We start from the raw sequence: 24,275 nt of genomic DNA, 5'->3' as shown, positions 1-24,275 counted from the left end.
CCCCAAGATTTTCTCAACCATGCCAGTTTATCCTCAATTAGGGCATAAATCTCGGAATAAAACTTTGATACAAAATGTTTATGCTCCCTATTATCCAAAAAAAATTTCTCCAACCGAAAAGAGGCAGTTGAGATTCGTAATGTTTTAGCATTTTTTAACACATAATTTCTCAGTTGCAAATACTTATAAAACTCAGTCTTTGACATAGAATACTGGGACTTCAAGGATTCAAATGATTTAAACTCACCATGTTTAAAGAGGTCATAAAACCTCTTTACACCTACTTTATGCCATCCCACAAAGCTTGACCCTATGTTTTGTGGCAGAAGGTCTAGATTATTTATAAACGTTGACAAGATATTAAACGGAAGACTACTGTTAAAAATTTTTCTCAGTTTTCGCCACGTCCACATAGCATTATATATCAGTGGGTTATGCTTTATTACGTGAGGTAAGTCATTTAGACGTTTCCCTAAGAAGTTAACAGGTGAGGATGGTTTACATAATACTTCCTCAATATTTAGCCATGGCAGATCAGAATGTTCATGTATCCAGGAAGAAAGAATCCTCGCTTGTATTGAGAGGACATAATTTTCTATGTTTGGCACTCCCCACCCACCCAGATCTTTCGGTAACTGTAGTGTCTCCAATTTAATTTTGGGTTTTCTTCCTGCCCAAATGAAATCCACCATAGCCTTGTTAATTACTTTAATATCTTCTGATTTCAAGATTGCAAACAACATGCCTGTGGGATATAATATTTTCGGTAGGATTACCATTTTAATGAGATTTATTCTTCCCAAAAATGATATCGGAAGTGATCTCCATCTTGTCAGCATCTCCCGAAGATCTTGAACCATTCCATTAATATTTTCTCTATATAAGTGTCCAACATTTGGTGTAACTTTAACTCCCAAATATACAAAACCTGATGGTGCCCAATGAAAGGGTTTAACATATAAAGGTTCATTATCCCCTCCACTACACAAAGTCATTATAACAGATTTATCAAAATTTACTTTGTATCCAGATATAAGACCAAAGTCCTTGATGCACCTAATAAGAACGGGTAAAGAGTTAACCGGGTCAGTCAGTGTCAGAAGAATATCGTCTGCATAAAGCAGAATTTTATGTTGTCTATCCCCAATTTTAACTCCAAGAACACTTGGATTTTGTCTAATGGCCATGGCCAAGGGCTCGATGGCCAAAGCAAATAATAGTGGTGACAATGGGCTACCTTGTGCTGTACCTCTGCTCAGTGAAAATGGGGAAGATAACAAGCCGTTAGTTAACACAGATGCTATTGGCGATTTGTATATAATTTTGATCCACCCCAGAAAGTTTTTTCCAAACCCAAATCTTCTCATTATTTCAAACATATATTCCCATTCAATTCTATCGAATGCCTTTTCGGCATCCATAGAAACAACAACCCCAGGGATCTGATTAAAATTTAAAAAATGAATAATATTAAATAGGCGTCGAGTATTATTATAAGAATTCCTCCCCTTAATAAAACCTGTCTGATCAGCATGCACGATAGAGCACATTACTTTTTCTAGCCTAAGAGCCAGTATCTTTGAAAGTATCTTATTATCAAGTAGGCAAGCAATTTGATATTAGATTTCTATGGCCATACCCTTTTAATTGCCTGTATAATAAATGAGTGCCAGCCAGCCTGTGTCGCTGGTGATGCTGTCCTGCTCATCTAACTCTCCATCAGAAAGCACATTTAAATCTGTCAAATGTTCTTTTTTTTTTTTTTTTTTTTTTTTGGCCTGTCCCATTTGGCTCTTTTGCCATCAGAATTGTTGTCTAAAGGCAAAGAAAGATGCCCAACGGATTTACTTTACCAAACTGACCATCCCAGCCTTGCCGTAATGGTCCATTTGATTCACCTTTTATTGTTTATTTTATTTTCACTTACTGAATACGGGACAGACTTGACTGGGGGAAAGAAGGGGAGAAAGAAAGAGGGAAAGAGAAACAGCTGAGAAGAGGGACGGGGGAGAAGGGCAAAAGACAAATCTGTCAAATTTTCACTTTTAGCTCAACAAGAAAATGTCACAGTTTTTTCTCTTGTTTCTTTTTTTCCCCTGATAATTGGAAAGATAAAGTTAAAGATAGATGAATACACTGAAAAGAAGAAAGAGAAACAGAGCTCAAAATAGAGCCGACAGCACAGAAAAAGATACCAAGTCAGACTCTACACAACTAGAGTGATAACCTGACTTATCTCAACACACAGAGCCAAAAAAGAAGCAAGTAAAAGAGAGAGGAAGCACATAGGTGACTGGAAATGAACTGCACTCCCAGCATTTTGCTCACAGCTCCAAGACACACACAGAAACACACGATCATAATAAAAATTCACCCACTCAGCACTTACTTGGAGAGCATGGCAGTACACCGTCTGATATTATTTTTTCTTTACAGTCAGTCCCTGTGCAGCTCTAGCTTTCAAAAGCCACTGTACAAAATACACACATCATCACACAAACACATAAAGCTGCTGACTACGTGTTTGTGTGCAGAAATGTTGATCCTGGATTCACATTTCAGAGATAGACAGGTTATTTTTGTTGTTGTTGCTACTGTTTTATTTATCTGAACATTTTGCAAGACAGAGAAATAATTAAAGACAAAGACATTTAAAGTAGATTTCAGACTAGTGGTAAACACAGGATACAAGAAATTATTTAAAGGTTATAGAAAAAATTATAATTGAATATAAAAGCTTAAATGTGTTTTTCAGCGCTGAAATTTCACATGGCTTTCTCCTATATTTATGACGTCTGAAGGGCTGGAAGAAAAATTAATATGACTATATTAAAAAATATATTTTGGTACAGAAGGAATCGCTGCTTGAAGGTGAGCCTGATAAAAATGTTGTAAAGCTTAGACTTTTCATATGTCATAACTTGTTTTGATTAGTGGCCTATCAGACATGCAGTTTTTGAAGACTCTGTGTGTGGGTGTAAAACTGATTTGGTTGCAGTTTTTAGTGGCTTTCTCCTGTACTTATGAAATTTTGAAAGAAAAAAGTGAAAATAAGGTAACACTTTATACTACAGGGAAATACATGCAGACCTTCTTCCTCTATCACAGCACGATGACACTGGTGTTCACATTATGACGTCTAACACAGTTAAGCTTTCGTGCCACAAAATAATAAACTGTTTTTAAGAATTCATGAATTGTTTTCATACCTGTCAGCAAAAAAATACAAAAAAAGGTTAAAAAAAAAAAACACAATAGTGAGAGGTTTTTTTGTATATTGCGTGAATACTGTTAGCATGTGAAGCTATTGAATTTCCAGCCGCTGTGTGAACCATCTGCTTTCGCCTGAGGCATGAGCCTGAAGCACAACAGCTTTTTCCCCACTTAAGACAGTTGTTTCATCACAAATGTGATTACTAGATTCATCCATTATGGTGTAATGTGGAGAAAGCGGTGTTAGAGTGATGGAAAAGTACCAAAAATATGTTTCGATCATACAGAGACCATAGTGTCAGTGTTTGTTTGTTTGTTTATTTGTTTGTTTGTTTTTGTTTTGGGGAGTTAGATGACCATTATGAATATGCATTACTACTAAAATGGTATTTTCTCACATTTGTATTTCAAGCAGCTTGGCATGTTAAAATTTATGGCTACGTTGATTAAACTGAAGTTCTGTCTCAAAGTCTAGTACATGTGGACTCATTCATTAGGCTACCTAAGAGGTTGCTCAGAGGTTCTCATCAGGACCTCCATCGTGAACTTAAAGTCAGACACTTTAGAGCAGGGGTCCCCAACTCCAGGCCTCAAGGGCCAGTGTCCTGCAGGTTTTAGATCTCACCCTGGGTCATCACACCTGAATCAAATGATTAGTTCATCACCAGCCCTGGAGAACAGCAAGGCATGTTGAGGAGGTAATTTAGCCATTTGAATCAGCTTTGTTGGATCACATCTAAAAACTGCAGGACACTGGCCCTCGAGGCCTGGAGTTGAGGACCCCTGCTTTAGAGGATTGTGGGAATTTAACCAATGCATAGGCCTCAAAGACACACTCTGCATCGGCTGATGATTGCTTTAAAAGTTATCTTGAAGACGAAAGAGAAAATGCACGAGAAGCACAGACAATGGCTGCAGTGGACACTTGTCATCATTTCGCTCCTCAAAAAACTAACATATTTTTAAATTTTATATTTTATCACTAATTATTGGCTCCACAGTCTAGTGGTTTTCTTATTCGCCTACCAAGTGACAGAAAGACTTGAATAACAGGCCCCATCATGTCTTAAAGTTTCCAAAAGTAGAATGAGATGCAGACCCCCAGCTGTCAGGCCTCCTCCTGTGCAGCTCTAATTTCAGTTAAGACACCTTCACTACTTTAAAAATTATGCTTAAAACTATCCTTTTGGGTAAAGTATATAGTTTGGGCTGAATCAGGTGGCCCAGAACCATCCATCTCTTAGTTCTGCTACTATAGGCACAGACTGCTGCAGGACTTTTCATGATGCAAGCAGCACTTCGCTCCCCATTTCATTTCTCATGTGCTTATATGCCACTACTGTATGTCATTCATTTTGCATACTTTTTTCCAGTAGTGTTTTATCCTGTTTTGTTTTCTCTCTGTGCTGCTCCCAGCTGGTCACCATAGATGTCTCAGATCATTGGGGTTCTCTCTCTAGGATTGCAGGGTCTTCACCTTGCCAACTGATGGCATATAAATAAAACTGAATTGAAGTGGATAAAAACATAACTGCACATCCTTTGAAATACGTCTGCAGGCTTGTGATGAGCTTTGACTTCTCCCTCCTAACATCCCCACGACATCTGCGGCACTCCAAGCGCTCATTAGACAAATTATACCAGGATTTGTTGTTGATAGCTTTCCCATATTTCTGTTGCAATGGTTTGTATGGTGTAAACTTATCTTCCCCTCTAAGCCACATGGCTCCTTCCTGTCCCCTTCCCTTGACAACAAGGAAACAGTCCTAAGAGGATAATTGGGCCCCTCAAACTTTTCTCTGGCTGTACTGTGGAGAAACTCATTCTGCTTCTCTGTAGGCGCACTTTAAGATTTCCTTAAATGTGCTTCCAAAGCCGCAGGGATCATATGCCTTCACAAACTGTCAGCTTGCTGCATATTTCTAGCGTCTTTCTGCTTTTCTTCAGCATACTATAGTGTGACACTGCAGTACAAAAAAAGTAGGACTTAAGAAAGATAGTGTCTACTTTAGATAACCCCCACACTTTAGTAAAACTTTTTTTACAGCAGAGTTTTTAAAGGTTATAAGATGACTAGAATAAGCCAGTTTTTCAAAAGATAGAAAAGGGCAAACTATAAACAACTAAGAAGAGCTTTGGCAGATAGTTGCAGGGGGAAAGGACAGGCAGTTTTGTTTAAAACATCTGCCTCTGATCTGCACTTATAAACATCCACCTTCTCTGGCCTTTACTTCTGTGTCTGCATGTGTGTTTGTGCATTCAAAAAGCAGGCAAGGAGACAGTATGAGGTGTAGAGTGTGTTTGTTTTTGTGTGTAGTCTGGCACTGTGCCATCCACCTTGCACGGGCTTTTTTTAGATGGACTCAGGGGAGCTTTTTAAAACATCCAGCGAGCAATTTCATTAAATCATCTTATTTATGATTTTTTTTCCCCCTCAGTCACTCAAGGCTATCTTTGCTTCTGGTATAAGATAGGAATTTTTAAGCCACAAAAACCATCACTGTAAACAGCCAAAAAGCTTCTTGAAAGCGATGACAGAAAAAAAGTCTGTATATTTTAGCTGGAAATTTTGTTTGTGGGATTCGTCTGTTTACAGTTATTGTTTTAGAGATGATACTGGCAGTGTCGGCGCTCAGTTTTCAGTGAAACGGCAATGTGGGAAGTATAGAACAGTGTTTTATCATCAGCTGCTAAATTAACCCGTTTAATCCCACCGGCAACAATTGTTGCCGTTTTAACCCCCTATTACATTAACGAAATTAAGCATATTGTGTGTAGGGGAAGTCTGAGGAGTAAAATGCATGCACTTATTTTGCAGGGAAATTGGGGATTAAATGGGAACCATAAAAATCTTTCCATATTTCACCAGGATTGGATTGCCAGACATTGCTACAGTAAATAGTGTCTGTACCCTGCCTCCCTCTCTGCTTGTTATTTTGTTGCAGATCTATGATGGATATCAATCAGCAGCACGTGTAACACCTGGGGCCAGGTCTGCCTTTAATGTCTTTATAGTTGGTTTGCAGCCACAGCTGCGGTGATGTGGACGCTGTACCAGTCTGTCCTGGTGAAGAGAAAGCTGAGAAGCAAAGTTGTTGAGTTACCGCTCGATGTATGTCGCTACCCTCACCTATGGTCACAAGCTTTGAGTAGTAACCGAAAGAACAAGACCAAAGATATAAGCAGTGGAAATGAGTTTTCTCCAAAGGGTGGCTGACTTCTTCCTTAGAGATAAGCGCTATTTTTTAAATAAAATGTATTATTATGTTACACCCCGGCCTAGGCAACCGGGGTGCAACGCAGAAAAACAAAGATAAGAAAAATAAACCACGAAGCCTCTCCACCAATTTCCCAAAACGGAAATATCCCATGACGAAAGTATTTACAACAAACTATTTATTTACAACAAAAACCACCAAACCATTTACAACACGGGGGAGATCGCGACCATGACATACTGAAACACAAGGCTTAAATACATAGAAGGAGCAATTAGGGAATGGACCACAGGAGGGAAACACAGCTGGGGCAAATTAGACCTGACGAGACAGGGAAACGTAAACTGAAAAGACTAAGATAACAGACTTTCAAAGTAAAACAGGAAACACATGACAGTCACGCAAAAACAAAACACTGACAACACCGAAACGTAACATTTCCCCCCACCCAAAAATCAAACATGTAACCCCAAGTGAAATGTTTGATCAAAAGCGGATGAAGGCTGGTGGAGGCTGGAGCGGTCCCACGGACCCTCCAGCAGACGACGAAGGCTGGAACGGTCCCCCGGACCCTCCAGCGAAGACGGATGAAGTCTGGAGCGGTCCCACGGACCCTCCAGCGAAGACAAACGAAGACTGAAGCGGTGCCTCGGACCCTCCAGCGAAGGCAGACGAAGGCTGAAGCGGTCCCTCCAACGGACCCTTCAGCGAAGACGGACGAAGGCTGATGAAGGCTGGAGCGGTCCCACTGACCCTCCAGCAGACGACGAAGGCTGGAGCGGTCCCTCGGACCCTCCAGCGAAGGCGGATGAAGGCTGGAGCGGTCCCTCGGACCCTCCAGCGAAGGCGGATGAAGGCTGGAGCGGTCCCTCGGACCCTCCAGCGAAGACAAACGAAGGCTGACGAAGGCTGGAGCGGTCCCTCAGACTCTCCAGCGAAGGCAGATGAAGGCTGGAGCGGTGCCACGGACCCTCCAGCGAAGGCGGATGAAGAGTGGAGCGGTCCCCGGGCCCTCCAACGGAGGCGGACGAAGGCTGGAGCGGTCCCCGGGCCCTCCAGCGAAGACAGACGGAGGCTGAAGCGGTCCCCGGACCCTCCAGCGAAGACAGAAGGCCGAAGCGGCCCCTCCCTCGGACCCTCCAGCGACGGCGGACGGCTGAAGCGGTCCACGGACCCCTCAGCGATTGGACGAGCCCCCATATGTTACACCCCGGCCTAGGCAACCGGGGTGCAACGCAGAAAAACAAAGATAAGAAAAATAAACCACGAAGCCTCTCCACCAATTTCCCAAAACGGAAATATCCCATGACGAAAGTATTTACAACAAACTATTTATTTACAACAAAAACCACCAAACCATTTACAACACGGGGGAGATCGCGACCATGACATACTGAAACACAAGGCTTAAATACATAGAAGGAGCAATTAGGGAATGGACCACAGGAGGGAAACACAGCTGGGGCAAATTAGACCTGACGAGACAGGGAAACGTAAACTGAAAAGACTAAGATAACACAGACTTTCAAAGTAAAACAGGAAACACATGACAGTCACGCAAAAACAAAACACTGACAACACCGAAACGTAACAATTATTATTATTATTATTATTATTATTATTATTATTATTATTATTATAAGGTGAAGACTCCAGTCATTTGAGAATGACCCAGATAAAACCACTACTTCTCTACATTGAAAGGAGCCAGTTGAAGTTGCTTGGCACTCTGACTAGGATGCTTCCTAGGTTGGATGTTCTGGGCATGTCTTACCGAGAAGAGGCCCCGGTGACCCACAACATAAGTGGAGAGATTATATCTCTCGACTGTGTGGCCTGGTAACCCCTCAGCGTTGCCCTGGATAAGCTGGAGGACGTGGCTGGAGAGAAAGAGGTCTGAGGTCTTGTTTGCTGTGGAGGGTTTGTGACATAAATGTTAAAAATAATAAAGGAAATATGTAAAAGTAGGATGTACCCTCACTCTTTTTGAACTCCACATTTTGAGGCCATAAAGGTACAGTAAGCAATTTTAGGGGGTTGCTTAAAACAAAACAAGAATGTTGTGCTTATAAATAAGTACATTGATTAGTGTGTATTTGTGTCTTCCAACAAAATTACTGTGTTCTCAGGAACTATTAAAGCGTAAATCTATTAAAGATCCATAAGAGCAAGCACCAGTTTGTGAATCTGTCATGTTGCCCGGCATCCTGAATACAGGGAGTGCAGAATTATTAGGCAAATGAGTATTTTGTCCACATCATCCTCTTCATGCATGTTGTCTTACTCCAAGCTGTATAGGCTCGAAAGCCTACTACCAATTAAGCATATTAGGTGATGTGCATCTCTGTAATGAGAAGGGGTGTGGTCTAATGACATCAACACCCTATATCAGGTGTGCATAATTATTAGGCAACGTCCTTTCCTTTGGCAAAATGGGTCAAAAGAAGGACTTGACAGGCTCAGAAAAGTCAAAAATAGTGAGATATCTTGCAGAGGGATGCAGCAGTCTCAAAATTGCAAAGCTTCTGAAGCGTGATCATCGAACAATCAAGCGTTTCATTCAAAATAGTCAACAGGGTCGCAAGAAGCGTGTGGAAAAACCAAGGCGCAAAATAACTGCCCATGAACTGAGAAAAGTCAAGCGTGCAGCTGCCAAGATGCCACTTGCCACCAGTTTGGCCATATTTCAGAGCTGCAACATCACTGGAGTGCCCAAAAGCACAAGGTGTGCAATACTCAGAGACATGGCCAAGGTAAGACAGGCTGAAAGACGACCACCACTGAACAAGACACACAAGCTGAAACGTCAAGACTGGGCCAAGAAATATCTCAAGACTGATTTTTCTAAGGTTTTATGGACTGATGAAATGAGAGTGAGTCTTGATGGGCCAGATGGATGGGCCCGTGGCTGGATTGGTAAAGGGCAGAGAGCTCCAGTCCGACTCAGACGCCAGCAAGGTGGAGGTGGAGTACTGGTTTGGGCTGGTATCATCAAAGATGAGCTTGTGGGGCCTTTTCGGGTTGAGGATGGAGTCAAGCTCAACTCCCAGTCCTACTGCCAGTTTCTGGAAGACACCTTCTTCAAGCAGTGGTACAGGAAGAAGTCTGCATCCTTCACGAAAAACATGATTTTCATGCAGGACAATGCTCCATCACACGCGTCCAAGTACTCCACAGCGTGGCTGGCAAGAAAGGGTATAAAAGAAGAAAAACTAATGACATGGCCACCTTGTTCACCTGATCTGAACCCCATTGAGAACCTGTGGTCCATCATCAAATGTGAGATTTACAAGGAGGGAAAACAGTACACCTCTCTGAACAGTGTCTGGGAGGCTGTGGTTGCTGCTGCACACAATGTTGATGGTGAACAGATCAAAACACTGACAGAATCCATGGATGGCAGGCTTTTGAGTGTCCTTGCAATGAAAGGTGGCTATATTGGTCGCTGATTTGTTTTTGTTTTGTTTTTGAATGTCAGAAATGTATATTTGTGAATGTGGAGATGTTATATTGGTTTCACTGGTAAAAATAAATAATTGAAATGGGTATATATTTGTTTTTTGTTAAGTTGCCTAATAATTATGCACAGTAATAGTCACCTGCACACACAGATATCCCCCTAAAATAGCTAAAACTAAAAACAAACTAAAAACTACTTCCAAAAACATTCAGCTTTGATATTAATGAGTTTTTTGGGTTCATTGAGAACATGGTTGTTGTTCAATAATAAAATTATTCCTCAAAAATACAACTTGCCTAATAATTCTGCACTCCCTGTACAGTAGTTGAGATGAATTATGTATTTGAACTGATCGGATTCAGTTGACTGAAATCTGCAATTTACTGACATCTAGTGGTGAGATTTTACACACTGTACCTTTAATGTTAGTATTTTGGCAGTCACCATTGCCTTAGTGTTGGGACAGAAGTTATATTTAGACCAGAATATGGACTGCTAATGTTTTTGCTATTGCCGCTCCTAGACTCTGGAATAACCTCCCGGATGATGTCCATACCTCTGAATCTATTCAAGCATTTAAATCGCGCTTAAAAACCCACCTGTTTAATTTAGCCTTTGAAGCACATTAGTTTGACTGCCACCTGGCTTGCACTACACTATGTTATTGTCATTATAATTGTAATTGTACTATTTGTCCCTTGTTTCTGCCTACATTGCGGTTATATTGTGAAGCAATTTGATGTACATTGGGCTTTTAAAATGTGCTATAGAAATAAATTTGATTTGATGATTTGATTTGATTCCATTAAGGATTGTTTAGTGAGCTGCATCCCAAAGACATAGATACAAGCTGATTAGTACTAAGTATCAGACTAATACTACTAACACTGCACTCACAAATTGAAGCACAAACTAGCAATTATTTTGTTCACATTTTTTGATAATTGCATTAAAGTTTTCTTTATTTGTCTAGCTAATGCTGCTACTTCCTATGATTTAAGGAGCACTGACTTCTAGCTGTGCTCCAGTGCCAGGTAACATGGTCCCTTGTGAGCACTAACGTGACCTTTTCATATCACTGCTATCAGGCACAAACACAACCAATCACATGTGATTGGAGGTTCAGCAATTAAGTTAATCTCCTTGCTTCATCTTCTTTGTCCGGTCAGTCTAAGATGTAAACTGATTGCATTATGGTTTAAATGGAACATGTACGGTGTAATATATCTCATCCACCAGTGGAAAACGCCATTCCTATGGCAGACATCAGCGCAGACAGATAGTTGTGTGAGAATGAGAGTGTGAAGTTGAATATCCCAGCTAGTGTGTCTTTGCTTCTCTGGGAATGCTCCATTGACTGGCTCAACGATTAATTTAATTCCCACATTGAGGACCTGTGGGCATTCATCTCTCTAGCTACAATAAACACACTACAGCAACCAAAGCTATGTGTTTGTGTGGCTCGCAGAGGTTGATGGTCTGTGATATAACATTTCTCTTTGTAGACAGAGAGTTTAGCTGACTGTGCTAGTGATCTGCTGTGCAAGTGTTCAAGGGTAATTAATTTGGGCTCTTCTGGCTGGTTTCTCGGAATCAGGATGCATTTATTATTATTTTACAAATAACTATGGCAGTTCTCTGTAAATGAGTCAGTACCTTGAGACTACAATAGAAACATAATGTCCCATTTACTGCTTGTTGGTTGTAAAGTTGATTAAAATCTTTAACATACTGATATAAATATTTGAATATTTTTTCTTCACTGACTAGTAGAGCGTTGTAATATGATTTCAAGCAAAAATCAATACAGTTCTATATTTCATTTTTGTATCGTGAATTATTTTCTTCAATATCACTAAAACTTTTACAGAGTTACACACTATAAGAAGTTGGAAACATGTACAGTATGCCTACTAGCCACATGATTACATATGTATCTCTAGACATCTATAGTCAAGTTTTTATAGGAATCTATGCAGGTTAAGCGGCATAGATATAAATGAGTGCACCCCTGTTGTTTCATTAGGAATTAAGGGGCTAAACAGCAGCAGTGGTGCTAATCAGTTGCACTTAATTAACTGATTATCAGCAGATGTGACCCCCAGCGCCGGTCGTTGCTGGAGGTTTGCTTATAAAGGCAAACATTTAGGCAGGTTGTTGGTCTGAACCATTCGGGTGTGTGTCAACACCATCTTCCCAGGGACGTCCCAGTAAATTCACCCTAAGCTCAGACCGTGCAATGATCAGAGAAATTGCAGAAACCCAAGAGCTCAGAGTCCACAAGCCTCAATTAGCATGTTAAATGTTAAAGTTTATAAAAATACATTTAGAAAAAGAATGAACAAGTATGGCTTGTTTGGAGGGGTCCCCGGGACCTCTTCTCTCTAGCATCCAAAGTGGATACTAAACGTTTTGCTAAAATCCACAGCACAGTTGTTATGCATTTGCTTTTTTGTTTAGTTTTGTTCTATTTTTTGAGGAGAAAAAAGAAACTTGAACCACCTTCAGCAGGTTTTTGAAAAACAAACAAACAAACAAACAAACAAAGGCTTAAGAAGACAGCAAATGAACGTGATGTAGGAACTTTTGAGCCGATATAGAAAACTACGTGTATGTTGACTACAACTATTGTATTTTACATATGTGTCATATTTAATTTCATTTCACTGGTCTGAAATGGTCTTAAAGGTCTTTTCTATTATCATTTTTTAAGCTTGTGCAATATTTGGCCTAAATAGTTTTCTTCTATAGATCCATCATAATCACCAGAACCACACACATTTCTAAGTCATCTTGGCTTTCACTGCACGTTAAATGCAGAGGTGACATCGTATTTAATATGATGCTGTGAAAATGTGTTGAATTAAACAAAAATGCTTTGTGGCATATAAAGACACAAAATACAAGATACGTTTACCATGACCTCTGAGCTGGTACTATGTAATTTCCTCTACTTCCTGGGGGTCATGCAATTTTAGATCTTGTATGTTTAAACAACAGCAAATGGAACAAATCTGGTTATAATTATTTATACATTTTATCCCATTTCTGGTGTGTTTATCTTCAGGAGGTAAACAGAAAACTGTACAGTTATTTTGCTACTGCCGGGTCTTTCAAAGGTCGACAAATCCCCAAGGAAATATTCTTAGTAAGAAACTTTTCCTCCTCCTGTCAACAATAATGGATAGTGTTCTTTTTTCAGAGTAGATTTGCACCCAGAGGGGCTGTTTGGCTGATGAGGTAGAGATATTGCATTTCCTTTCACACTGTAATTGGTCAGCAATGCATGGGACAAAATTACATTTTGGCTTTGTGATTTCTCCAAAGGGCTGATTAATATTAACAAGCAAAACAGATTCTTTGATGTCAAACTTCATATTTGCATGTTGCACAGTTCAGGTGACCTTTATTTTCTTCCGAGTTATATCGGATGTTGAAATTCATGAGACCATAAATATTACCAAAAAGAAATTAAAAAAATTAGAGACAGCGAGAGAAACAAAACCACCTCCTTGTATATCTTTTGTTCTTTTCTTCTCATTCCTGTTTCTCGATTATATGAAAGTCAGAACTTCCGAGGTCATACTTCTTACATGTTGGTGTTCAATTCTCCTCTATCATCCAGTGACCCGCTGAGCTGGGCATTAAATCACTTCTGTCAGCCAGACGGCTAATAGGAGCCAAGGTTGAAGAACTTTGGCTGTGTTTCTGCAGTAGCGATGAAGAGCAGAAAATGTGCCTTTATAATTTAAGTGTTGTTGTTTTTTATTCTTTCTTGCAGTCTCAGCAGAAGTGCATTGTGATCTTTGCCTTGGTGTGCTGCTTTGCTGTATTGGTGGCCTTGATTTTCTCTGCCGTGGACATCTGGGGTGAAGACGAGGACGGGATCACAGAGGAGAACTGTAGCAAGGATTGCAGGTGAACACTGCTGATCTGTAAACACACAGCTGTAGAACACCCAGAGTGGTTTCCAAACTTTCTGCCTCATCACAAGTTAAAAGCTAAAGCTGATTTTTTTTTTCTTTATTAGAATTGCAAGAAAATTATTTGCAAGAGGTCTGAAAAATTGGAGAAACTAAAAAAAAATTAGGCTGAGAAACACTGCATTCTTTTATGTTGTGAATTATATCAGTAGTTTTTCATAATTATCACATTTTGACCCTTTTGACTTTTTGTCATAAGACCTTCAAGCATTTTTCCTTTCGCCTGTACTTCTCATTGTGTTTGTTCTATTGTATTACATTTCCCATTAGTCAATTATAATGGAAATCTGGTTTAAATTGATAATAAATAGATTTACAGAATTTAAAAGTTACATCAGTTTCCAATGTTTCCACTGATATCTATCTGTGCTGCATCAGCAAGGGTATAGATATCATAGTCGGGAAGTTTATTTATGTTTTAAAATTCAGTATGTGCACTGTTGACAGCATTGTAAGGTCACAGGATCTACAGTGAGCTCACAAATCAGGAATAAAGGCTTGCTGCAGCAAGTCCTACAGCCCTGAAATGACGTAGCATTTTTCACTTGTGATTCCCTCATCACAGAGTCAACAGGTTTTTAGGGTTGGGGTTCTAATTTTTTAAGGGCTTTTGATTGGATGCCTGAAACGAGCTCTGTATTTACACAAGCTTCAGAAAGATTAAAAAACAAACAAACAAACAAACATCTGCAACAAAACACAAAAGTAAATGCCGCTCTCCTGAACTTTGAAGCTTTTATGATATTTGGTAACAAGTAACTAAACAAGTCAACAGAAGTCAAGGACGTGGTCCAGGCTATTCAAAGCATCATGCCAAACACAGAAGTTTAGTGGTGGAGATCAAATTAAATCAATTAAAACATTTTATGATGATCATCAAAAAATGTAAACGTGGCATTTTTGTTTATTTCCCACTGAGCTTATTTTCTGATGTAGTCAAGGCGACTTACAAATTAGCATTTGAAATCAAATAAAAAGTAATATAAAAATAATACAATAAAATAAAAATCCCTGTGACATTCTACGCTGATATCACCAGGTGGCAGATGGAAATAACACACACAAAAAGAAACCTCAGAGCTGAATAAAATTTAACAAGCTGTAGTTTGAAAATGAGACATACAGTGATTCCTCTGTTTTTACAGGGTTTAATGTGGATAGCACCAAAATGCTGTACACTGCAGGCAGACTTTCAAACTAAAGAAGCATCAAAATCAAAAGTATCAAAATGGTCAATAGAAGTTTAACGAGACAAATGTGAAGACAACTGGAGGGAGACAAACAGCAAGCAAAACTAACACCGGACAAAATGAAACAAGAAATACAGACATTAATACTAACACTTAACAAGTAGGAGACAAGCGAATCCAAAGGAAAAATACTGAACATGGGTTCAAGAAGACTCATGAAGACAAAAAAAGACAAGACCAAAGAAGAAACAGATGGAGGATGAGTGAAGGAACTTCAGCTACTAATAACAGAAACAAAGCCATGAAGCAAAACAGGAATGAAATCATCCAAGATGGCACGGGAATTAAAAATAATAAATAAATGGAATAAATAAATAAATAAATAATACAAATCAAAGCTCCAAACACCTGGAAATCAAAACCCAAGCAGCAGCTGAGACTCAAATAAGTAAGTGATTCAAAACTAGAGATCACTGAGATGTTTAGATGCAAGTAGACGTGCGAGATATAAGAAGAAGCAGTTAAGTACAACAAAGGAGCGAAGCATTTACTAAGAAATGAATATCTTTTGAGACTTCGGTTGACATGAGTTAAGTAGCTTCTCTTTTGCTTGTCTGGGCCTTGGCAACTGTAATAACCAACTGTCTGGAATTGTTTGCATTATAAGTGAGTTGACTGTTGCCTAAAGCACCAGAACATAACAAATGTCTATTCACTCCCCCACGGGTGTGAAATGATGACCAGGCTGTGCCTACAGTTAATTTAAACCAGACTTTAGCAAGTTTCTACAGTCTGTTCCAAGTTTTAAGATTATAGATCCCTAGACAAAAAAAAGTGTAAAAGCCACTGCAGCACATCCTTGTAGTCCAGAGTAAAAATGGCTGATCAGCAGGCATCCAGCTGATACAGCAGTCCTGTTCTCCTGCTCGCCACTTCGTACTGGTTCCTCTCCATTAAACTCTTATTATTCAATTTAACATTCAGTCTTCAATTACTTCCTTCTCTCTTTAAGTCTGTGTCCATTTACTCTCTCCCTCCTCTTCCTCCAATCAGCTATTAACAAGCCTTTAGAGAACTCTATCGGGCATCTATCTCTTCCACTCAAGGCTGAAAGTGTAGTCCCAACTTGTAAAGACAAATTGGACTCCCCTTCTCCTCTGAAGGGCCCCTAAAGCTAGTGGGTAGAATGAGAGATAAATATAAGGCCAGTGCAATGATTGAGGGACGGTGATCCAGGTGGAGGGAGAAAAAGAAAAAGTTATCAGGGTAGACTTGGAGCTTGAATCAGTGAGACACGAACAGATGTTGTTTGCTTGGCAGGCAAATTCCAGAAATGTGTGCTGTCAGACTTCTACGCGTGCACTGTTATTCACTTTGCATGAGCTTAGCGATGACGCTTTGACTGTGACATGCATCATTTTAAAGGACTACGAGATGTAATTAATGATTTCATAAAGCGATTTGCTCAAAGCAAGTCCCAATGCAAGGTCTGAAACATGATAAATCACTGTGAGTTTGACACATTCGTAATGGGGTTGCGGTGAGATTTGCTCATGCAAGCCCTTTACATTTCTAAAGCGAATTCATCAAAGCAAATGCATCTACGGCTCATACTTGCATGTCTTATATGGAAGGTTCACACTCTGAAAACGATCTAGTGATTAACTTAAAAAATGAAACTACTGAACAATCGAACAGAGCCAGGCAACCTCGATGCTGTGTAGCCATTACTCTCCTTTAACTAAAAACCCCCTTTGAGCTTCCAAATAACATGTCAGCAGCTTTTATTTGTGATGTTGTAATTTTGACTTGTCAGCTGTTTGTTTTGTTATGTAGATTTCCTTTTAATCTGCTTTGGCCTCCATCATGAATGATGCTAATTCTTGCATCCAAAGAACAGGGTGGGATGAGATGGGAGTTGCTGCCACTCTGTGTCCTCGCTGACGCAGATAGTTGCTTCATGTTTTCCTGGCAGTATAATCAAACACATAATTAATTTGATTTATATTACCTCTTCCGATGATAAACAGTGTAATCTACAACTGCACTGAAGCTTGAAGCCTCTTAGGTATACAACAATGTGCACGTGTGTTGCTTTGTTGTTGGAACAAAGTGGGAGCATTAATTTTCCTCTCATCTCATCGCATCCAAATGCGGGTCTGATCCATCCCTGGTGTACGTCTATAATTGCTTCACGTAAGACAGCTAATAAGGAGGTTAGTATTGATCCATCAGCTACTGTGGAAATGCAGAAAGTACGCTTGAAGAACCACGCTTGCCTCATCCCTAAAATCAGACGCGTTTCAGATATCATTTACAGATAATCTGAATATGATGTATGGATCTAACAACATGGCATCGCCCATTGGTTTGAGGAGAGGACTAACACTTTTTTAGCTAAGGCTCTCAGGCTCGGTTAGCCATAAACTGTACTATAAATGCAATTCACAAAATCAAAATCATCTGTACTAAAGTTGTTATGAAGATAGAAACTACCCATAGAGGCCAAAAACATTTTGTACCTTACTAAAAACACAGTTTTCAAAACGTGCCATTTTAACATCAGAGTCTGTGGGGACTGACTCACTTTGAGACAGCCTCAAGCAGCCATGAGAATAAGTGTAACTTTCGGCATTTCCACACTGGCTTCATATTTCAAACCTCTCTGAAATATGAAGCCTTGAACAGACAAAGATTAAAAAGGTCACCATGAAGACAGATTAAATGGTGCATCATGGTGTGTAAAGGAGTACATCATATAGATCTCGTTTAAAGTTCATATATTGCAAACTGCTTAAAAGTTAATTAATTAAAAGTTTATTAATATAAATAAAAAATACATTTAAAATTCATTACTAAATGGAATCAGCTCAGTTTTAATTTCTTTTTAAAGTCCATGTCTAAGTTCTTAAATAAGCTGATTTAATGAATTTGAGAATTGGCATGCTCAAGCAACATCAAGTCCACAAAGTCTTGGTTTTAGCATGAAGTCTTTCAAGTCTGCTAGTTTCTATATCTCAATGCAACTGCCTCTAAAGTAGCTGCTGTCCAAACAACTAATTATTTGGGACTTTGGGAAAGTTAAATAGCGTGTACTTTCTGTGCACAGGAAAACTGTGAGTAACCATTTGAAACAATGGCAGATATACTGCCAATATACCGGTATATGGATATCCATTTTCAATTGGATCAGATTGGCTACTGTGATTGTTAATGTTAAGAAAACAGAGGAAAGCTCACTGGAAGCATCTTGGCAGCTGGGTTTCAGGCAGTAGGTTGAGTTGTCTACAAATCAAAGATTTGACTTGTCATGAAGTGCAGTTTGCAGATGTACATACAGCCTTCTTAGACCAAGACAACAGGGACACAGGAAGTAAAATGAGGCTCTAAATAGACATGGGAGGTAATCGGGGAGAGTGGAAACAACCTGTTAACAGAGCACAGAAGAAACTAATTAAGATAATAATTGAAAACTACTGACAAGGCACCAGAAATAGAGGACTAACAAAATAAAACAGGAAATAAAAGCAAGACACCCTAACAAGATGCTAGAGAGAATAAAACTCCCCAAAATAACATTAAAACCGACAGATCGTGACATGATGGTAAACGTAGCTATCAAGTCAGCACAGAAAGGAACACTCAGGGTTTGTGGGTCACTGACTTACTAGTTTGAGGTAAAAATAAGAGGGGAGCAATTTATTGTTACCTGCTGACAATTCCTGACATGACCCAAACCATTAAAACACTTCAGATTTCCCTCTGGGCAAAGCTGGAAGAGGATGCAGTGAACCACGCAAAAGAGATGTAGAGCAGCAAGACAGAAAACTGATAAAAATATAAGCTATTTTGTTTTCATTTCTTGTGCCACACATACTATACTATTTACCAAAGACATTAGCATCCATTTTAATTAAAATGTACACCAGAATAAAGAGTTTCAAGTATCATGTCCACTTTATCATTGCAAAGTCTTATCAGTTAAACACTAGCAAGCAAGCAACTTGTATTTAATTGGTGTTGCTATTTAGTATATAACAATATAAGAGGCAGTTTGTGTTGTGTGGCTTAATCGAGTGAAAACTGAATGATAACCTTTTTCAGCTCAAACCAGATTACGTTTAAACTTTCAGTGCTGCTCCTGCCTCCAGGGCACAAAATGCAGCGCTCAGCACAAATGGATTATCAGACATCAAAAACCTTAAATAGACCCTCGTCCCCAAAAATGAAAGGCTGAGCTAATTAAAAAATTACCTGAACCAATCAGCAACCAGTATCTGAAACACACAGGTATAAAATAAAGCTAGGTAGTAATTAGGCCAAACTGGCAATCAGTCCAGATCATTTTAGGTATGAAAAAGCATTTACTTTGTTTGTCTTTTTATTTTTTATTTTTTGCACATTTATCACACTTATGTTTCAGGTCATCAAACAAATGTTAATACTAGACAAATATACCACAAATAAATTCAAAATGCAGTTTTACAATTATTATTTAATATTTAAAGTCTATCCAAACTTTTCTAGCCCTGTGTAAAAAATAAAAGTAATTGAACGTAATAACTGGTTGTGCCACCAAGTTTTTGTAATAACTGGGAATGAGTCTTTCAACATCTCTGCCAAGAACATTTAGCTCACTCCTCTTTGCAGCATTGTTTTAATTCATCCACACTGCAGGGTTTTTGAATATGAATAGTCTGTTTAAGGTCACACCAAAGCAAGTCAATACGATTTCATCCCAGACTTTGACTAGACCATTCCAAAACCTTCATTTTGTTTTGTTTTTTAGCCATTTGGGGATGGGTTTACTGGTATGTTTTGGATCATTGTCTTGCTGCATAAACCAAGTGAGCTTGAGCTTCAGGGCACAAACTAATGGCCCAAAAATGTCCTTCAGGATTTTCTGGTAGAGAACAAAATTCATCCATCAGTCAAACAAATCATTCAGGTCCTGAAGCAGCAAAGCGTCCCCAGGTCTGGCTGTAATCCGGCCTGTGTGTGGTTAATGAAATTGAACTCTGTTTTCCAAAAAATTGGATTAATCACAGTTAATTCATGATTTAACAAGGGGGACAATTACTTGGGGTAGAAGCAGGTTTGGATAACTTTTTTCCTTTAATAAAGTAATTCATCATTTAAAAAGGGTGTTTTGTATTTACTTGGCTTATCTTGTATAATATTAGAAAAACATTAACATGTAAACTTGTTAGTGTGACAAAAAAAAACAACTAAGAAATCAGGAAGGGAGCACTGTAAATTTAAATAAACATCCTAGCTGTGTTTACTGTGACAGGAGCGCTTTGGTTGTACCTGGTGAAAATAAAATGAACATCATGCAGGGAGCAGAGCAGCAGCAGCAGCTTCTGTGATACCCATATTAATGTCCTCGCTGCTGTGCACCCACTGCTCAGGGCAGCTCGTGAGAGGGTGGATAATTTATATCAGATGTCAGGAATGACTCGGGCACACTGAGGTATATCAACATGCTCTTACTATAGGTGTGGATCAGCGGGCGCCTGCTGATAAAAGCATTTGCATGTAACAGATTTTATTACATACATTATGCCGACGTACGATGTATCCACTTTTTACTGTGCTGTATCTTTAACATGTGAAGATGCCAGTCTCAGCTCTGGCAGCCCTGTAACAGTGTGAAATGTATTCTTATGTTCAGCCCTTGTGGAGGAAAACATCGGGAAGGAGAGCATAATTTTAAGAGAATACGTTTTAGTGATCTAACTGCTCTCGCTTACAGCACTGAAACTGGAAATCCATTATCATTCAGAGTGTGAGATTTTACATTCAGACACCCTCGTTCTTCTTTCTGTGTCACTGCCTCGTGTATGCACACACACACTGTGAAGTTTACACCACTTAGGTATTGGCTGCTTGAGCTGAATCACACTCACAAGTGCACAGATGGGTAACAAAGGAGGGAACCAGCCGTGGACAACACAGACTGCATAAATCAATGAATCCTCTGCCGGAAGACACAACCGCTGCCTCTCTGCTTCCCTCACTTTTAATACCAAATCCTGTCTCGTTGTTTAAACTGGTCAGAGTGATTATTCATCATATCTCACAGCCACTAAAGTGGACTGAGAGGATTCCTTTCAGAATGAGATTACCCCTGTTCTTCCTCAATCTGTTTTCCTATCCATCTTTGTTTTCCTCATTGTGAGGTGTTTACTGCAGCTGTCCTAGTTTTTGCTGTCAATTTAGGACAAAGAGGGATACTCTACGTACACTGCGAGGTGCAACGCTGTATAATTTAATCACAGTTCCCTATATTCCTTTTCCAGTTCACTCACTCTCAGTGTCGAGTCCTCGAGCTCCGTGCATGGCAGAGCACAGAATACACATCGAATTAAATCCCTCAAAAGAAACTCAGCAAGTGCCACTGGTGTTGCTCTGCTTTATTAAACATTAACAGTTTTTCTCCATGTGGTGATATCAGCATGTCGAGGGAACGAATCCTACTGTTTGACCACTGTCAACTTTCCAAAACCCTGACTTTGTTTTATTTTAGCCAGGAATACATTTTCAAGCTGTGAACTGCAAACTGGCCTCTCGGTGTGATGCCACTACATTATCACCTGCAGCTCATACTCCCACCAGCATGCCCTTGAGTCCAGCTCCCGAGCTGTCACTTTTTTGCTGACCCTGTGTTCTGACTACTCTACATGCAGGCAGACATTTGAAAAACAAAAAGGTTAAATTAGGCTTTAACAGAACAAATGATCGCGAATGGACAGGGAAACAATAATTAACTTTATCTGCTACAGTCCAAAATGAAACTAGATGAATGTAAATATGGAAAAGAGCAATAGTGATCTTTTATTTAATATTGCTGTTAGTGATTCTTTACATTCTACAGTTTTAAAAATATGTAGCCTATAAACGAACTAATTTTAAAAATATATATATATTTCCACAGTTAAAATGTATCCATTTGGCATGAATTAGATTAATTTACACAAATACAGGTAAGAGTGAAAGTGGCGACTTAGCTTCAGGTACTCAAAGTAGGTCTATGTATACTAATCAGTTTGTTTTTCTGCACTTTGCATTGTTGGTTAGTAGAAATAATTTGAAAAGGTGAATAGCTTTTCATTTTGTAATTCTGTAATAATAAATGCAATACAAACAATGCTACAAAAACTTTGCATGTCAATAATAAAGTGTTACTCTAATGAAATGCAAAGTATTAGATACTCAGAGATTACTGCAGAGTCGTGTATTATATTACAGCATTACATCATTACAATATATTATTTACATCCTCTTAGTAATATTGATAAGCTGGTTTATACTTAATATTCGGCTTCACCTTTATTATAAAGCTTATACAGATGTTTTTTGTGTAATAATCACTCAAAAACAGCAACCTTTATTATCACACATTCTTTTTGAGTCACAAGTCACTGTATTCTATTTTAAACCATTCTGCTCCGCTCTAATAACCCTGTTCCACCAGTGCCAGCGCTCAATCTACAGCCAATTTCATGCATTTCCACTCAAAAAAGACTGGTAGCTGTGATGAAAAGCTTGTAACATCAAGGCGACACCAAACTGCCAGACCCAACCACTCACAGTTGCTCTGGGAAAGACTACCATAAGAAATTTACCAATGATTGGCACATGCACCACATAGTAACAGTACATAACAACTGGTATTAAAAACTAGCAAAAATGTGGGTTGTTTGTCAAAAGGCAGAAAAGCAAAACTGGCTTTGCAGCATTAGTGGATAGAAGGTGCAACAATTAGCCTAAAATAAAACAGTCAAACAAAAAAAGGAAGAAATTTCTTATCTTGCCCAAAATAAAATGAATCAATAAATGTGTCATTAATGTTAATCTTTTCCTTCCATCAACCTTTTCATGAGAGAATAGAGATAAAGCTCTGCACTCGTTTTAAATGTTTACAGTTTTGTTGTTGTTGTTCTTTTTACCAGCAAATGTGCTACTTTTAAATTCCACTACACCACTTTTCAGGATACACTGTATGTCATATGAGCTTTTATCATGTTATTTTACTCAAAGGAGCTTGCAAAGAAAAGCGTCTGGACTTCTTTAAGTTACTTGAAGACGTTTCACCTCTCATCCGAGAAGCTTCTTCAGTTCTAAGGTCAAATGGTGGAGAGTCCCAGATATAAACCTAGTGGGAGTGACCCCCCACAGAGGGGCAAAAGGACCCCCTGATGATCCTCTAATCGCCTGAGCCAAGGTGTGAAACTGGGCGTGGGTCCCAATCAGCCAGGGTTTCGGGTGAGTTCATTGTGAAACCTGGCCCCACCTTATCATGCGAATTCCTGAGGTCAGATGGCCCAGGATGTGAGTGGGCGCTAAGGCGTCTGGGAAGGGATCTCAAAACTGGATTATAGATGGCAGACAGTTGGTGTCGTAAACCCCCGCCTCTGTTCAAAGATGGTCGCTCACAGTGGACATAGATGGCTTCTTTCACTCCTCTTTCAAACCATCTGTCCTCTCTGTCCAAAATGTGAACATTGGCATCCTCGAAAGAGTGTCCTTTATCCTTAAGATGCAGATGGACTGCTGAGTCTTGACCTGTGGCGGTGGTTCTTCTGTGTTGTGCCATGCGCTTGTGAAGTGGCTGTTTGGTCTCTCCAATGTAGAGGTCTGGGCATTCCTCGCTGCACTGTACAGCGTACACCACATTGTTAAGTCGTGTTTTGGCGTTTTGTCTTTCGGGTGAACCAGTTTTTGTCTGAGCGTGTTGCTGGGTCTGAAATGCACCGGGATGTCGTGCTTGGAGAAAACTCTCCTGAGTTTTTCTGATACACCGGCTACATAGGGGATGACAATGTTGTTGCGTCTGTCCTTCTTATCCTCCCTCACTGGTGTCTGATCAGACACAGTTGAAGATCAGACACACCCAGTTTCACACCTTGGCTCAGGCGATTAGAGGATCATCAGGGGGTCCTTTTACCCCTCTGTGGGGGGTCACTCCCACTAGGTTTATATCTGGGACTCTCCACCATTTGACCTTTGAACTGAAGAAGCTTCTCGGATGAGAGGTGAAACGTCTTCAAGTAACTTAAAGAAGTCCAGACGCTTTTCTTTGCAAGCTCCTTTGACTACGATGACCTGGGATGACTGAGAACCTTCACAGACATCATGTTATTTTACACTTTTCTGTTTCCACTGTGAATGGAGGCACTCATAAAAATAACAAGATTGGCATTGGTGC

At 39.6% G+C, this 24,275-nt stretch overlaps 1 protein-coding gene across 1 annotated transcript in view; it reads left to right on the top strand.

Annotated features, from left to right (window-relative positions):
* Positions 1-24,275, top strand: part of LOC146695255 (inactive phospholipase D5) — a 79,569-nt gene that overhangs the window by 41,177 nt on the left and 14,117 nt on the right. Inside the window, exon 4 of the mRNA XM_085477242.1 lies at positions 13,673-13,809. Coding sequence (XP_085333368.1) covers positions 13,673-13,809 — 137 coding nt within the window. The remainder of the gene's footprint in view (positions 1-13,672; positions 13,810-24,275) is intronic.

This window comes from Copadichromis virginalis, linkage group LG13 (assembly GCF_057382275.1).
Source record: "Copadichromis virginalis isolate Kocher_CV1m ecotype Utaka linkage group LG13, C_Virginalis_male_GT1.1, whole genome shotgun sequence".
In the NCBI taxonomy this organism is placed as follows: domain Eukaryota; kingdom Metazoa; phylum Chordata; class Actinopteri; order Cichliformes; family Cichlidae; genus Copadichromis; species Copadichromis virginalis.
The sequence above is the reverse complement of the archived record's forward strand: the minus strand, read 5'-3'. Positions and strand labels throughout refer to the sequence as shown.